The sequence below is a fragment of the Pelobates fuscus genome, chromosome 11, assembly GCF_036172605.1.
Source record: "Pelobates fuscus isolate aPelFus1 chromosome 11, aPelFus1.pri, whole genome shotgun sequence".
NCBI classification, from domain to species: Eukaryota; Metazoa; Chordata; class Amphibia; order Anura; family Pelobatidae; genus Pelobates; species Pelobates fuscus.
Window position 1 is genome coordinate 36,145,763 of NC_086327.1, and position 16,893 is coordinate 36,162,655.

General features: G+C 36.0%; 1 protein-coding gene across 1 annotated transcript; it reads right to left on the reverse strand.

Annotated features, from left to right (window-relative positions):
• Positions 1-4,058: 4,058 nt before the first annotated feature.
• LOC134578145 (cornifelin homolog) lies at positions 4,059-13,736 on the reverse strand. Its single transcript, XM_063437143.1, has 4 exons — positions 13,700-13,736; positions 8,645-8,753; positions 8,041-8,177; positions 4,059-4,391 (listed from the first exon to the last, which is right to left on the reverse strand). Exons 2-4 carry the CDS (start codon positions 8,745-8,747, stop codon positions 4,302-4,304), a joined length of 330 nt encoding a protein of 109 aa, XP_063293213.1. The 5' UTR covers positions 8,748-8,753; positions 13,700-13,736; the 3' UTR covers positions 4,059-4,301.
• Positions 13,737-16,893: the final 3,157 nt, after the last annotated feature.

Consider the following 16,893-nt stretch of genomic DNA (forward strand, 5'->3'; position numbering starts at 1 on the left):
TTGGCTCAATAATCTAGCATTCGGCGGATACAATGACTCTAAGGTTAATTGTATTCTCTATCCCAAATATTCTGAATGAGCTGAGCCAGAGCAGTTTGTGCGGTTTTCTCCTAGTGCTTCCACGTTTTTCTTCCTCTTCTTTCCCCACCCTTTCCTTATTTGAATCTTTTGCCCTGTTGCCTGCATTTTAGCCCAAGTCTAATCACTTCGGGGTTTATTAACTAAACATTGAATTTTCTATATCAAATTCTGTTTATTTTATTTGGCTCAATTCTCTAACATTCAGTTTATTAAATATCTCTGAGGCTCTTTGCATATCCTATCAACTGAATGCTAACAGAACTGAGACTAATGGAGATTCAACTATTTGTAAATAACTAAATCAGCCATTTAGCCAGATCGATCAAATTAATTCAACAGAAAACCAAACTGCAGCCCGATGGAAGTTCCAAGCAACCGTTTCTCTTTAAATTTAAGGAATTCTATGCTATTTAGTTGCATGTCCAGAGTTATACTTAACTCTCTTCCCCCTGCAATCCATGTGTCCTCCAGATGTTGCCATTATCAACACTTAAAATCTTGAAACATTTACTTCCCCTGTTAAAACTGAACTGATCACTCTCAAGTCATTTAAGACAGTCACTGTATATGTATTGGGAAAGTAACTCAAATTATGCTTTAAGATAATTAGTTAATTGAGCCATGCCAGAAGCTGCACATCTCATGTTGATGATACTACTAGCTAACTACAACAAATCTTTTACATTTTTTGGTAGTACCTCTGTCATCACCTTTTTCCTGTTTATTTGAACATATTTTTAAACATATTTTTCTACCTGTACTTTGTTTAATTTTTTTGGCACCACATAATGTATTGTAACGTTATTAACTATTTGTGAAATTACAATCTCAATTTTACCAACATGTTAACAGCTAATGATGGACAATTAAAGATGTTGAATTAAGATTACGGGGGCAGAGTGACTCAGGGCTAGGGGGGCAAAATGACAAAGGACTAGCGGGATAGAAGATTAGGAGAGCAACAGGGTTAGGGCAACAGTTTAACACAGAGCAAAAGGATTTGGGGGACCTGGTGACTCAACAGGGCTGTGGTACACCAGATAACTTTGCTTATGGACATTTAAGACTTTGTACAACAGTTACAACAAAACACAGACTGGATGAGACAGAACATAAACTAGTCTTACAAAGAATCCACTAAAAGATGGAGAACCGTGGTATCAACCCTGAAATGCATTTCAGAGTACTATCTTACATACTCCTCAGTCTCTCCAAATTTTTTGTGTGAGAGCGCAGCTTCCCAAAGTAGTATTTTTAGTTTAATGAATAAAATACAGCAGCTCTAAATGCCCAATGTCCATAGATCATCACAAGCTAATGATGTGTCTGTCACCCGATAGTTACATGAAAGCAGGGTTAATTTATTATTTCAGTTTTCAAACAATGAACTCAGTGTTGGGTTGTTATTTCTACCATAAAAAGCTAACAAGGTGTGTTACTCTTTACAAACACAGGAGAGAGATCTCATTATCCTGACTGAAGGCAGGGCACAATGGGTGCTGGAGAGATTCTGCGGACACAGAAGGAAAAATAGAAACTGAATCACCACTTATGGAACTCAGAAAGATGTATCATATGTCATTGTGTATAATAATAACCAATCCTGGCTGTATTTGATGTATTTGAGACCATATACGGAAAGGGTACAGCTGTGCATAAATAATTAAAATTCACATAAAAATAAGATTCACACCTGAATTCAAGTAATTTCTAAAAAAAGAATTCAAGTAAAATTTTCAAACAAGAAGGAATGTGCCACTACTCCAACCAAAAATTTAAATAATTTCACATGAAGAAAAGATAAATTATTATTTAGTCATTTTCTGCATTCATTAGAAGTCTTCGGTGATGGTATCCCTGGTAGCCTGAGAAAGCATGATTTAATAGATGAGAAAGGCATTCAGTTGTCCTCATAATTTATTTTTTTATTTTCCCTTGTCCCTGTTCAGGTGTATGAGAATTTAAATTTTTTTTTTCCATTTTGTACTATTTATTTCTAGCACGAATGTAGTCTGGACACTGCCATGTATGCAATCTTTTATACAATAAATCATCACCGTGTTTGAAAAGTCTTTGTTGTAATTTTCTGGTAGCTTCAAGAGTGCTGAATGGATATATGTTGTTTGCATTGTTTTATTCAGTCAAGATTTACCCCTGACGAGTAAGCCAGCAGCAAGTAACTTTTAGACATTTAGAGTACTTGAAAGTTTGAGCCCTATATTAGGGAAACATATTTTGTTTATTTATGTATTTATAGAGCACCTGCAGGTTCTGTGGTGCTGTGCAAAAATGAAGTACTAATAAATCGGCAAAAAAAAAGAATAAAAAAAAAATATATATATATATATATAAATATATATATATATATTACAGCAATTCAATCTAATTGTAGCTTAGGAATCAAAGAGAAATATGTTAAATCATGACGTGTGTAATGTGTGCTTTTTATTTACTATTTTGCACAGTTCATAGTTATTGTTACTTAGTACATACTTGAGGAAAAAATTATAAAAAATGCATACTTAGTTTCAGTATAGCCTGGTATATATACCGTAGGCATTTTATGCTGAACCTTTCATTCACCAGATGTGTGGATGTCTAGCTTACCCTCCAGAAGGCATACATTCAGTAGTATATCGTGCTAGCAAAATTACTAACAAATGTTTAAACACTTGAATCACTTTACTGGCACAAAATCCATATAAGCTCTATTTCCAAGTAACATTAAGTTTTGGATAATGCATGATGTCTTCCGTAACAGTATTTGCTGATTGCCACTTTTGTTAGAAGACTGTTTTTGATATCTGCAATGTGTCAATTTACTTTGAAAAACACTTGCTCTAGCTCCAATAAAGTTGAACAATTCCGTTACATCCGTCTGCCTCTAACGTATACAAAAAGTTGTCCATGACATATTTGCAATGATCACAAACAAAATTAAGAAAAAAACAACAAAAACAACGCATGTTCTATTGATTTTTCCAAATGCAGTGCTCTAGAATTACTGAAGCTTTACTTTAGAACATATTTTGTCTCAAGAACCGCTTCAGTGAATTTGTCTCCCTTAACTAAAAGGGTTTTTGAGACATGGACTGTATGCTCACTGTGCCTAAGACAGTATTGGTTACACCTCACTGATGAGGTCCAAAGAAGGCCAAAACGATTTCCTGATGTTGTAGTATCATGAGAGAACGTTTCGGATCTGAACTGCGGTTATGGGTGGCATCAGTCAGATATGCAAATGGTATAGGTTCTCTTTGTAATGGCAAAGTGGTAAGTGAGCAAAGACACTTGGCACCTGAGCAGGGGAAATTTGAATTTATACTTTTCAGTGTTCTCCAGAACTGAGCAGAACTTAAAAAAATTCACAATGCTTTACCTACGATCCTAAGCTGCTTAATGTCCTGCTCATGGTTTTCTGTTGCAGTGCATTTCTATCCTTAGTTGGTGCATTTCCATCAAATAGTTAGAAGTTGCTCATCTACAGAATAAAGGAAGTGGAGGGAACTTTTAAGGAACAAAGCATAGTGCATGACAGATAACAAAATATTGAACCTGAACACATTGAACCAGCTTGGAAAGCCAAACAAAGAAATCAAGACAAAAAGCTAATTTTGAATTTTCTTTATTGTTGGCATAAAAAAAAAAATATATGTAATCTTGATAAAAGCATTTCAAAATAAATTAGCAGATCCTTATCCAATATTGTGTTGCCCACATAAACTGGGATCATAATCAGCATCGATGTAGGGGAAGTTTATTTTTCACTTGTCATTTTTTTTTTTATGTTGACCCTTCAAACTAGGATGTAGGATGGTGGTGGCAAGAAGATTTGCTCCTCAAGCTTCCTATAAGCCATTTCTTTTCCCCATTACGCAGAAGCCCCACTCCATTACAAGAGCAGAAGCCCCACTCCATTACAAGAGCATACTAACTGGCAACAGAGTAACTGTTGCCTAGGTTTATATATATATATATATATATATATATATATATATATATATATATATATATATATACATTTGTAATACATGATTGTAAACTGTAATTAGTAACAATATAGCATTTACAGTATGCTCCGGAATTACATTGTTGTTGTATATGGACGTTATCATCTCTAGTGTTATATCATGAAGAGGGAATGTCATTGTCCATGCGTATATTAATGATCCGAGTGAGTATTGCTGTGCATTCCATTGCAGATGTATTTTTTGTAATCTTTAGATTCTTGCTTTCAGTTCCCGAGCCATCTGACACATAGTGCATGCTCCGCAGAATGTGAGGCACATGCAGTCATGACAAATACTGCCCTGTAAGTCAGAAAGAGAGTGCCGTCAGGAAACAAAAATGCATTTCAAGATAAAAATGTAATCATCAATGTATTATAAATGGTCTATTAGCATCATGCTGTTATAATAAAATATCCAGAACAAGTTTACAAAATTATTTTAACTTTAGAAAGCCTTCAGACTGAGAACAATCAACTGGTTTTGTTTATTGCTATTTTTATATGAAGTGAGTCAACCAAATAGTCACATTCTGCTACTTAGTATATATTAGTAGAAAAGTAATCCAGGCACTCCAAAATGTTCCAAAGAGTAGGCAATTTTATTGGACCCAAGAACCAAAATGCAACGTTTCCACCCCTTAGGGCCTTTATCAAGCCGTTTTGGCCAATCAGGACCTCCTCATAGAGATGCATTGAATCAATGCATCTCTATGAGGAAAAATCAGCGTCTCCATGCAGAATGTGGGGACGCTGAACGGCAGGGCTGCTTACTGTGCAGACCTAAGCCAGGATGCACCTCCAGTGGTCATCTAAGGAGTAGCTACTTGGAGGTGTCCCTAGGGGCAATGTAAATACTGCCCTTTCTCTAAAAGGCAATGTTTGCATTAAACTGCCTGAAGGGAGTTAATGTACTCACCAGAACAACTACATTAAGCTGTAGTTGTTCTGGTGACTATAGTGTCCCTTTAACAAATGTACGATATTGAGTAATATTATCATTATTAACAAAGCAAATTAATAGTATTTTGAATGCTCTACAGTTGTTAAAGATATAGCTCGAAGCAGGAGAAAAATTGACAAAAATTTAATTCTATAAAAATACTTTTATAAGCTTTCTTGAGTGCCTTATGATTCTTTAGGAGTTTATGAGAGTTGGTCCCTACATATGAGCAAATATCTGTGAGAGTGTTTGCATGCCTCAATGAGTCAGAATGGTTCTGTATGTTTGTGAGTGTTTGTATCTAATTCTGATTGGGTGTATGAACAAGCGTACAAATGCACCGCTGAGTGTTCCTACAATTATCTGAGTGCGCCATTGAGAATGTGTACGAGTATCTAAGAGTATCTGTGAGTGTTTGTACAAGTATCTGAGTATGTATTTGCGGATTTAAAAGTGATTACCTGCCTATCATTAATTATATATTAAAAGAGCATTTTATGAATATTCAAAAAAACACTTTCAAGTTGAACACTCAAATTCATAGGTAAGTTGTTTGTTATCTAAGTAATCTTTAGAATAAAAACATGGAAACATTCTTTTCAGCATTAAATCAAATTAATAATGGTTATTGGGCAGGGACTGGGACCCACAAAGGATAATAGTGGTTTTCAGACTGGCCCTGATAGCAAGTTACCTATCAACACCCACCAAGTTTTATTCAACCATGCAATCACACACCACAACATTAAACCTAGTTACTGATCCATACCCACCTTATCTCATAATACCACTTTCATTAGGCCACCTAACCAGCCACATAGGCCTTCAAACTTAGTCACATACCCATTCACCCACCCAGACACCTAATCTGCTGATATATTCACATACCCAAACCATCAATCTAATCACATATCAAGCCAAATACTATCACATATCAAGCCAAATTCACCTACTTAGTAACATATCCCCATCTGCCTTTCTAAATATTTACAGAGATGCAAATACATATTTATAAAAGTATCTTCAAAGCAGAATCATCTCCATTGGTTTGGTGCTCATGTGAATTACATACAAAAGTTAGGGCATGCATAGTCACATACACAGAGTCACAGTTCTTAAGCTAGCTGAGAATCATGGAAAATATGGGAAATGGGTGAGATTTATAAAAAATGTTAAAGGTGTGTAGAACAGGGTCTGTAAAAATGCCATAGGTGTTCCTACAAATACTCATTAACTGGGTATTTTACCATTTACACTATTTTGTGTCGCTTTTAATCAATGTGACCAAAAAAAAAATCATTTTGCTGTTCTCATTGTCATATTTCTACTAGGAAATACTATATAATCTACAAAATGTTTTACAACCCCCCCACCACCCAATATTTTTGTGAAAGATAAGTAAACAAAAAAAAAATGAGTACATTTATAGAATTTCGAGTTTTAAGCATTCCTAGACATCAATCCATGCAAAAAAAAAAAAAAAAAAAAAAATCAGTATTCTTTTGCAATGATATGATAGTTATGCATTACAAATAAAGTTATGTTTGTTTAAAGGTTGTATTATGATTGTATGTTTAGAAACATGGCTGGAGGCAGAAGGCATTTTACTTGTTAATCAAATAAATGATATTCCTTAGTAATTTAGATACAATGACTAATATTGTTACACATATTATCATATTTACAATCACTTGTAATTACAGCATGTGTTTTACTACTGCATTTAAAATAATTACTTCACCCATCTAAAGCTAAAGCAAGCAGAAGTGCTTTAGGTATTTCACCCTGCATAAAAATGCTAATTTAAAGAGAAATCGATGCTTTAATAAAGTATCTGGGTTGCACCCTCCTGGTTTTTAATCACACAGCCGGGAGCCGGGAAGGTACTCTTTTTAAATTAGTTTGTTCCCTAGCAACATGAAAAAATTTATGTCCAGGCACTCAGGATATTGCAAAAAAGCAGATTTACTGGAACAAAGGAGCAACGTTTTGGCCTGCAGAAATGCCTTTGTAAAAATGACAAATAACTCCATGCAGGCCGAAACGTTGCTCCTATGTTTCAATAAATGTCCTGAGTGCCTGGACCTGACTTTCTTCATATCTGCTAAATTGGGATTTGCCAACCCTGGGTCTGGAGCCCCTGGATTGTATGCAAGCGGGCTGCGTGCAGGATCTTTTTGTGTATACTACTGTTCTCCAGCAACGATCAGAAGTGAGACTTCTTATAGAGAAGCGCTGGTTCAATGCTTCTCTATGAGAAGAATTCCAGATATAGCATTACAAATATCATGCATGCGCCCTGGTGAGCAATTTCTCTATGACTGCCTTCTCCGTTTGCAATTTCTCTGTGAGAAGCAGCTCCAGTAGTGATAATCTCTATGTGATGGAGCGAGGAGCGGCTAGGCACCCCCTCTCCAAGAGATTAAACATAAGTTAACTCTTAATTTTGAGTCTTGGGGTCACAGCATTCTAAATGTCTAGAAAACACTCAATTGTATTATTTTTAACACTGGAGTGTTCCTATAAAGGTACTGTAATGCTTAAATAGGAACAATTATCATTACAGCGCTACGGAATTTAATAGCGCTATTAGAATAATAATAATCGTATAAAATTGCACTCAGAGAGATATAAAATGTACAGATATAAAATGTGCGTGATTTCTCTGTAATTTTTCACTGCTGCAAAAACTGCTCTAGAGAAAGTCTGCAAAGGGAAATTCCCCCAAAATAAAAGCTTATTTAATTATATAATCTGAAATGTGTTTTCTGGCCAGCTGCTTTACATGTTCAGCCGATCAGAATACAGATAGAATTCAAATCTTTGTTTGTGTACAGCAAATCCAGAGATGTTGATTGACTAATGGCCAACTGTAAAATGCTCTGGGAAAAACACATTTTAAAAAGCTATATTCTATGACATTTTCAACACAGATCTTAATATGTAGATTAAAGTAACTGTTCAATATTTTACACAGAAAGGAATAAATAAAAAAAAAAATGTATATTACGGAAATGCGATAGCGTTCTCGGATTGCTGTGCGCATGGCGACAATGGTGACACCAAGGTAAGGTAGACAGCAGCACTCTCCGAGATCTGAAGCAACTCTACAGGCCAAGATACAAGGAAGAAATGTTCCACATAGACCTGTGGGAGAAATGAATAGGCTTAAAAGACAATAGATAATATTTTTCACTTGTGTATCTGAGCAATAGTGTTTAATGGCCATATGAGGGTCAGGATGACTATGTGTGAAATGTAAATACATGTTTAAGAAATCAATGTGAATGTATACCTATATATATATATATATATATGTTTGCCAGTTAATGATTTTAATGGGGAAGCGTCACTTTTCAGAATATCACATCATGTAACAAAAAGTATTGAAAATTATCTAAAACTTATGTTAACCTTCTTCTACTATTTGATTTTCTTTTAAATCTACATTAAATATTTAGCAAAATACATTACAGTTCAGTTAAGTCCAGATACAGCCAGGAAAAGAAAACCCTGTTATAGACTATATGCAGTGCTCTGAAGACTTTCTTTATGTTATGGAGGTTACTATGCGGAGAGTTTATCATGTAGAGATTTTATTATGTAGGACTTACAGATGCCCATGTCTTGACAGCAGTCAAACACATCAGAATTCCATTCACTGCTAGTGGCATACATCTGAGTACCCTGAGGCTGAGCGCTGATTGGGTAAGACATTTTGACCTGCCAAGAAAACAAACAAAAAAAATTAACACGAGTAAATAGAAATAAAACAAAATATATGACTAGTGTTATCAATCCTTTAGGTCAGGGGTAGGCAACTTTCGGCACTTTAAATGTTGTGGACTCTCCCATCATGCCCTTATTTCCAAAATGCAGACAAAGCATCCGGAGAGATGTAGTCCTCAGAATCTGGAGTGCAGAAGGTTGCCTACCCGTGCTTTAGGTAGTCCCTTGTTTTAAAAAAAAAATCTATTCTCTGGGTATTATCTCCTTAGGAAGGGAAAAGTCGGTATCTCCAGAATAAGAATACAAAGACCTCCATCAATGAAATGACTGACCAATATTAAGGTATCCACTGGGTGAAGAAACGTCCCTCAGAATCTTAGTTGGTAGAACAATGACATACAGAAAGAGTAGGGAATAGTAGACACCTGTACCTTTACATCTAAAGAGGTAATTTACATCAACATTCTCTATATAAATATTACATATAGAATAATGTTTATCATTCATTGTGCACTATTCTTTATATGACTGACATATTTGGTATATTATTCCTGGTCTACAATGTAAAATTCAATAATGGGAAATCTCTGTTAGCTCATTGAATCCCATTAGCTTTTTCTACACTCCTAGACAATATTTATCCATTTGTCACAAATGCCTACCCATGTAAAATCTAAATTATCAATAGGACTCTGGTATATCCAAACTGCAATGTTCCTACAGAGGGAAACCTAAACTTGCAGGAGAAAAGTATTTGACCAGATACATACACGTTCTACATGATATCCAAAAGCAGATTCAAATTATGCTGTATTGAAGCTACCGGGTCTATGGCACAGAGTTGTGGGCCTTTCGATGAGCACTGGGCTGGAGGGATGTCACTCCCTGGCTCTGTACGGATGATCTATCTAGTGGACTTTCCCGTTCACCTTCGAGTCTGCCGGCAATAGGAATCGGTCTTGCATCCTCTGTAGCCACCAATTTGTTATGCTCTCTATGTCTTCTCTTGTTTACACATTAATTTCACTCTCAAGTGTAGTTTATTATTTGTTTTAGTTTGAGTGCTGCATTTCTATGTTGTCCTAGACACCCAGTGGTACTAAAAAATGACATCTGAAGAGTTTTATGTGAAAGTGAGCCTATGCTCTCAGTTATATCTAGATATGATTTTCTAGCCTGTTTTCAAATACTATAATCCTGTATTATAAGCATGTCCTCTAACAATCTCGATAACTAGCTAGCCCCTCCTCATCTACGAATATAGTATCTGTTCTCTATTCTAGACATGCCAGCATAGCTTGTTTCCACTTGTTATTATTATTTAAAATGTGTTTTTTTTTTATATAGTCCGGATGAGTTAGAGTGTTATTCACTAAAAATTAAAAAAATATACAATAAGTGTGAAAAAATCAAACAATATTTCAATAAATAGTAGCTGTAACACTCTGCAAGCACTCCCTAGTTTCCACAAACACAATTTTTTTTTTAAATTATTGTATAAGTATAAACAATAAATTGTGAGTAATGGAAATTCATATTTAATAGAGCCTTTCATGGATATAGGTTCTCAACACAGGGGCATCTGTGCCTTTAAGGTGGCAGCACTGCCTCCTTGGATGGTTCTGTCACATATAACTCCAGCAATATATATGTAGAGACAAGAAGCAAAGAGACAGTGTAACCACTGCTCCTTTAACTTTGAACTTGTGAACTATGCTACCAATGGTTTCTCTAGGAATATTCAGTGCCTTTGCTATCTTTTTGTATCCTATTCCTTGTTTGTGAAAAATAATGATCTCTTCTCTTAACTTTATGGACCATTCTTTTGACTTAGTCATATTTCCAACATGCAGTCAAATGTTACACTCAACAAATCCCTACCTAGTTCAAGTATTTCAGGTGTTCCAGCTCAAGCATACCTGGTGTAACCAATGAAGCCCTTGTTGCATCATGTGTGCTTGACACAACACCTGTTTTGCATATTTGTGCTGTGAATGATTCTATTCAGGGGTTGAATAATTTTGAGACCGGAAAAGTCATTATAAGTTTAATTTTCAGTTGAATTTGAGGAAACCACTTTCGAAGGTTTCTAAGCATTCGTTGCATTGAGCTAATTCATTTGCTTTTGTTTGATTTGTTCATTGCAAACAGCTGAAAGTCTGTAGATTTTGACAATAAACCTGATTTTCAATCGGGGTTGAATCATTTTGATTACAACTGTATATCTATAGGTTTATGCTCACTTGTTTTGAGAGTCCATAAATGGCTTGCTCTATGTTTGTGAACTTGTTGTCAATTTATAACTGGGATGCAGAGAAGATGGAAGGAACAATTGATTGAAAAATCCTGCATATGTGAAATGTGTCTGAGAGGGAGGAACCATCTTGCTGTTTGAGTATATCACTGTTTTATTTATTTTTAGACTAAATAAATTACTTCTTGTTTAAATTATTAAAAACAAGCTATTTTACATTTTCTTTGCATCCCGGTTTAAAGAAGGGTAGCGTCACCAAAGTACTCACCAAATTTATAAAATATGTAAGATATAATAGCATATATCCAATTATATGTGAATTTGTATCCATTAGCACTAAAGAATTGATGAATACAGGTGACCAAATAATATCAAAATTTTAAATGTTTAAATAAAGAATTAAAGTTAAACATGTCTGTCTTAGCTTGCCATGATGGTTCTAATAGAAGTAATAGATTATATTTAATGGACAGAAATATATCGGTTGATGCTTTGAGGTGTATTCAATAAACCAGGACCTAATAGCACATTTTAGTTCAATGTAGCCAGTTTGGAAAGTTCTCAAAATTATCTTTTCTCAGTACAGATATTGTGGGCTAAAGTTTGTAGTTCCACACATGGATGAATTGCACTCAATGGAGGAGCTTTAATGCGGTTCATCTTGGTGGATTCCTTCATATAGAACGATCTGGGAATAATGGGATTGTGACATCAGTACCAGATTCATTTCAGATGCTACTGAGAAAGAGCTTCTATATAACCACTCTTGTTCTTAAACTAGGGTCACCACCGGATCATCCCATAACCTAAGACTTCCTCAATTCTGATAAGAAACCTCACATTCCCTTTTTGCTAGCCTAATTGAAAGCTCTACAGGACCAGTAGCTGGTTTTACTAAGCACACCTTAGCTATCTTACCTCCTTTCCTGCCCTCACCTTTCCTTCTCGTATTTTACAAGGTACATAGATTAAAAAGGAGTATATTCATTTGAATGACTGTGATGCTACCCGCAGGAAGAGCATTTACTATTCTTTTTATGACACTAATATTATTCCAGTGTCTTAATCGAATGCTATGTGAACATCATGTAACTTATTTTCCATCAACAACTATTGTTTACATATGCATTTGTATATCGGTCACACCCTTTGTGACCCATTTGCGTGTGATGTACAAACTTGTTTCTGTTGCATACAATGAAGTTGCTGAACAAATCTGTTTTGTTACTGGTTTTATCACAAAAAGAACAAAACTGAATACTATATACAGAGTGAAGATTTTTTTTTATAAATAAAATATTACTAAGTTTACTTATTCACCAAGGCAAATTCCACATTTTTTTTATATATATCAATAGTCTACTACTTTTGTATTTTTTTTTTTAAAGTGTTGTTAAGAGCAACATTTTATTAAACACGTAGACTAACCAAAAAAGGATTTCCTAAAAAGATAAGTAGGATAAAAAAACCTGCCATCTATGATTTACAAACTGTATATATTTTATATTTACAGACAAGAAACGAGGGGAAATATGCAAACAATCACTCGGCATAGTTAATTTACTAGCACGCTCTGGCTTTTCAAAAAGTTGACCTGCTTACAAAAAAAGACTTCAGATAAAGGTGAACTGCATCACACATAAAACAGGCTTATGTGAAATTGTTCCGATGCTGATCACAGGTTGCCAGCATGGTAGTTCAATTTCAGTTGCCTCTGCACAGCGCAGGCAGTATGGTGACAATAGGAGTCACTTGCGAACAATGACACGAATAAAGATGTGGGTCCCAGGAAAAAAAGCAATACACTGACACCAACATGTCATTTATCAACTATCTCAAATAAGAGCTTGGCAGCTGGTGACTGTGATACATCACAAAAGTCACAAACTACTTTTTTCAAAAAAAGTGCTTTTAATAACAACCTAGCAAGTACCTAGCAAGTACCATTAATTTCTCCGAATCATGATCATACTCTTGGGCGTGAGAAGTGGGTCTATCCCAAAAAGATCAGTGGGGTAAAAAAAAAAAAAAAACCTAAACAACTGCATACATTTTATATTTATGGACAAGAAATGAAGGAAAATATGCCAAACAATGACTGGGCATAGTTAATTTACTAGCACTCTCTTGCTTTCAAAAAGTTAACCTGTTATCAAAAGACTTCAGATAAAGGTGAGCAGGACTGTATCGCACATAAAACAAACTTAAGTGAAATTTTATGATTTACCAATTTTTCCAATTTCAGTAGCTGTACACATCACAGGCAGTAGGATGACAATAGTAGTCACCTTAGGACAATGACACAATTTTAAAGATGTGGGTCCCAAGATAAATAAAAAACAATAAGCTAACACCAACATGTCATTTATCAACTATCTCAAGTAAAAGGTTTCACAGCTGGTGACTGTGATACCTCCAAAAGTCACAAACATCCAAGCCATTTTGTAAATTATGCAGAGATCAATAGATGGAGAATCCAGTCTGTTAGAGGCTGTGAATCCAGCAAGAGCTCCCTGCGATACTCTCAGTGTATGCACCTCCAAAATTCATAGGGTGCAGGAATATCACAGAGAGGACAATTTCTCTGAAGCCTGTAAAGATCCCACATGACTGCCAGTAGAGATGCAGAGAGGAGCTGTACAATCAGAGCAGGGAGAATACAGTTACCAGAAGAGCTCACACTTACTTGTGCTGTGGAGGTGTCAATACGTGAAGATGCTGTGTATTTGAGAAAGTGGAATTATCCCGGTTTGGTATATATAGGGAATAGGTGTCTTTGGGAGGTATGGCAAGTGTGCCTCCTACTTTACCAACACCTACACCCCATGGCACAACCTCTCCCTCTCTTGTTCTGTGACACATTGAATGTACACAACGCTGCAATCATAAAATCTGAATTCATTAATATAATTCTACCACTCCCTATCTCACTACTGCTTTCATCTCAGGCTACCTCTCTTTTTCTCTTTCCAATCCACGCTTTTCCTTGAATATTGACTAGTAATAAATAAATAAATTGATACTAACTGGAGGGCAACTTTATATAGAAATCTTTGTTTTTCTATTTTATTTTGTCTGTCATACCTTGAATTCAGTGATGTGCTTGGCTGCATGTTTTATTTGCTCTTTTTCAATAAGAATGTAAAATGTTGTGGGAAACATTTGATAAACTTTTAAAAAAAAATGAGCATTTGCAGCACAGATTTTAAAATTCTTTTAAAACAGGATGTGGAATCCCACCAATTTCTTATTTGTACAAGATAGCAGCACATACTCAGTTTATCTGTGGTTTCCTTAGTGATATGGGTTTAGCTATAATTTTGTTTCTTTGTAGGGAGTGGTATGAGTTTAATATTTTACTAGACTCTTTTTATCGCTGTTCCCATCATGCATAGGTTTATTGGAACTTATGCAAGTGAGGCCAGTAAAACCGCACAAAATAATTTCTACTAGTGAATTTGATAGTTTTCTGAAGTTTTTTGACAATGTTATCTATCTACTTTCTTGCCACGCTTTTCACGAAAAACAGCCCACAAGTACAGAGATGTTTAGACAAAGGATAGTAATTTGTTTTATTATTTATTATGGGTTTATCAAAACCCATTATCTATAGTGCAGTAACACACCACAGGTAACAGCACGGTGATATCTGAAATATTTGAAATATATATGAAATGGCTGAAAGAATATCATCTATCTAAGTCTGAAAAATAAATAAATACTGTGGCAGTATACTCTCGAGAAGATGGGCTACTACCGCCTAGGTCATCCCTTCCCAGTTGTGAATAGTTACAGAGTGATTATACTCTCCTGCACAGGATATCGCTGTCTTATCCAAACACTAGTTGAGACTAAGTGAAGGATGGAAAAAAAACTGGGTTATTGGGTCAATGTACACAAATTTATACACAGATCCCCAGCATGAGGTCTCCATTGTATTCAACATAAACCTGCCGAGGCGTCACTGTGTCTGGGAGATGATTCAGCTCTCAGTAAAACTAATTATCTCCTGGACACAGAAAGCCAAACATGTCAAAAAAAACAAAAATACACACAAAACAGTGAAGCATACATCCCTAGAGAGGTCTCTCTGGAGTGCCCATCATATCCAAAAAGCGCCCAGATCGGATATGGCTAGCCCAAATTTGGTGGAAGTAGAAAGTTTCAGTTGGACGCGGCTAGCTGCTGATCCGATGCAGGGCTCCAGAGTGGTTGGTAGAGTTTCTCGGTCACCTTAAACCACTGCACTTCCGGTGAGTACATGGAGCTCACCCAAGTCCTTGGTGTCTTCAATGCCTCTCCACCACATCTGTTAACGCAAAAAGTGCCGTGATTTAGTGTTCTGGGACCAAAAGCGCTCTGTTAAAAGTTTTAGATAAGTTTATTAAAAATATTACTCCCTCCTGTTCCCTGCTCTTACAGCCATTGAGTATGTGCCTGCCCTGCGAGCTGGCCTAACAGATCAATCACAGGCTTCTCCATGAGAAACCTGTGATTGGTCCATGAGCAGCACTGTGACTTTGGAGGCATTTCAGAAATCAGCCTAAAGAATATCTCTTGGCACTGGATTCCAGATTAGTTTTTATTTTACAGAGCCTTCTCCACAGTACCCAAAAGAACATTTTACAATGGAAAGATCCCTTCCTCCATCAAGGGTTGGAGCAACCCATTAAGAAACAATAGACAAATAAAAATAATTCTGATGTTTTAGTCTAGTGAGTGGATTGAAAATGATTATAGCCTTCAGTTACTGGGCTTCCCCAGAATGTGCCCATTCGTAACACTAAAAAGAAATAAAATGCTAAAGTGAATTCAAAATTCTGACCTAACTAAAACGCTTACTAAAACTGAACCCTTTTCACCTTCACTCAGTCATAACTGTAAAATCACCACCCCTCCAAGATGCTTAATATAAGGTCAATCAAATCATTATCCAACATTAATGCCATTGGTCCTTAAAAGGGACACTCAGTTCAAGGAAGTTGTTATGGTGTGAGGAGATGCTGACATACCATTAACAAGCAGTTTAACCCCAAAGTCTTCGAGCAGACGTGCAATCACTCTTACCTTGAACATATGCTCAATGTCCAAGGTTTCAATCAGGAAACCTTGATCTAGGCACCACTGATAGGCTGAGATTGTCAGCTGAAGCTCTCAGCCTGTCAGTAGCTTCCCATTGAGTAAAGAGTGTAAAAAGGTATGTATCTTTTTCACTTTATTTTCTCAATGGGGAGTGTGACAGAACGCCGTCAATGAGTGCCATACCCTCATGTGCCCGCTGTCTATTTATATGGAGAGAGATAGGTGATGGATGACCTGATTTATTTGGCACGGGCCACAAGCTTGCGGCGCCATTTTTGTGACTGTCTTACACGTATCTATATATAAAGCTGTGGGTCAAAAAAGGAGGGGGCAGCAGCTCTGTAAAGTAGAGTGAAGTGAAATGGATTGCTCTGTGTTTGATGGAGAATTAATTATTTTACCTGTTTAGTGCTTAGTGGATATTCCCCTAGAAATACAGAGCTTTAAATGTATGCAGTAACCTACTGAGATGAGGATTTAATAACATATATTATTCTGTAGCAACAGATATCTGGGCAATCTTCCCTTGATGGCTCTTTTGGTGAGAAATGGCAAGGAGGTCGAGGTGAAGAATTATTAAAAGGTCCACAGGTGTAATTAGTACATCTGGAGATACCTTGCCTAACTCTCACCTGCAGTACCAGAGAAAAGGGGACTTGTCATAAATACAGGTAAATAAAGGGTTAAAATGCCTTTGCGTTAGTTACGTCTTTCTACGTCTGCAGGTGTTAAAAGCAGGAATTATCTCCCCTGTCTATCTGTTGAAAGCACAACCTCCCTTTTTATTCTCATAGGTCA

Excerpts from the sequence above, each read along its gene's own strand:
- LOC134578145 (XM_063437143.1), bottom strand. The coding sequence starts at position 8,747 with ATGTCTTACCCAATCAGCGCTCAGCCTCAGGGTACTCAGATGTATGCC. Across the intron at positions 8,178-8,644 it reads CTGTCAAGACATGGGCATCT|GTCTATGTGGAACATTTCTT; the intron begins GTAAGTCCTACA and ends TTTCTCCCACAG. Across the intron at positions 4,392-8,040 it reads GAGAACGCTATCGCATTTCC|GGCAGTATTTGTCATGACTG; the intron begins GTAATATACATT and ends TCTGACTTACAG.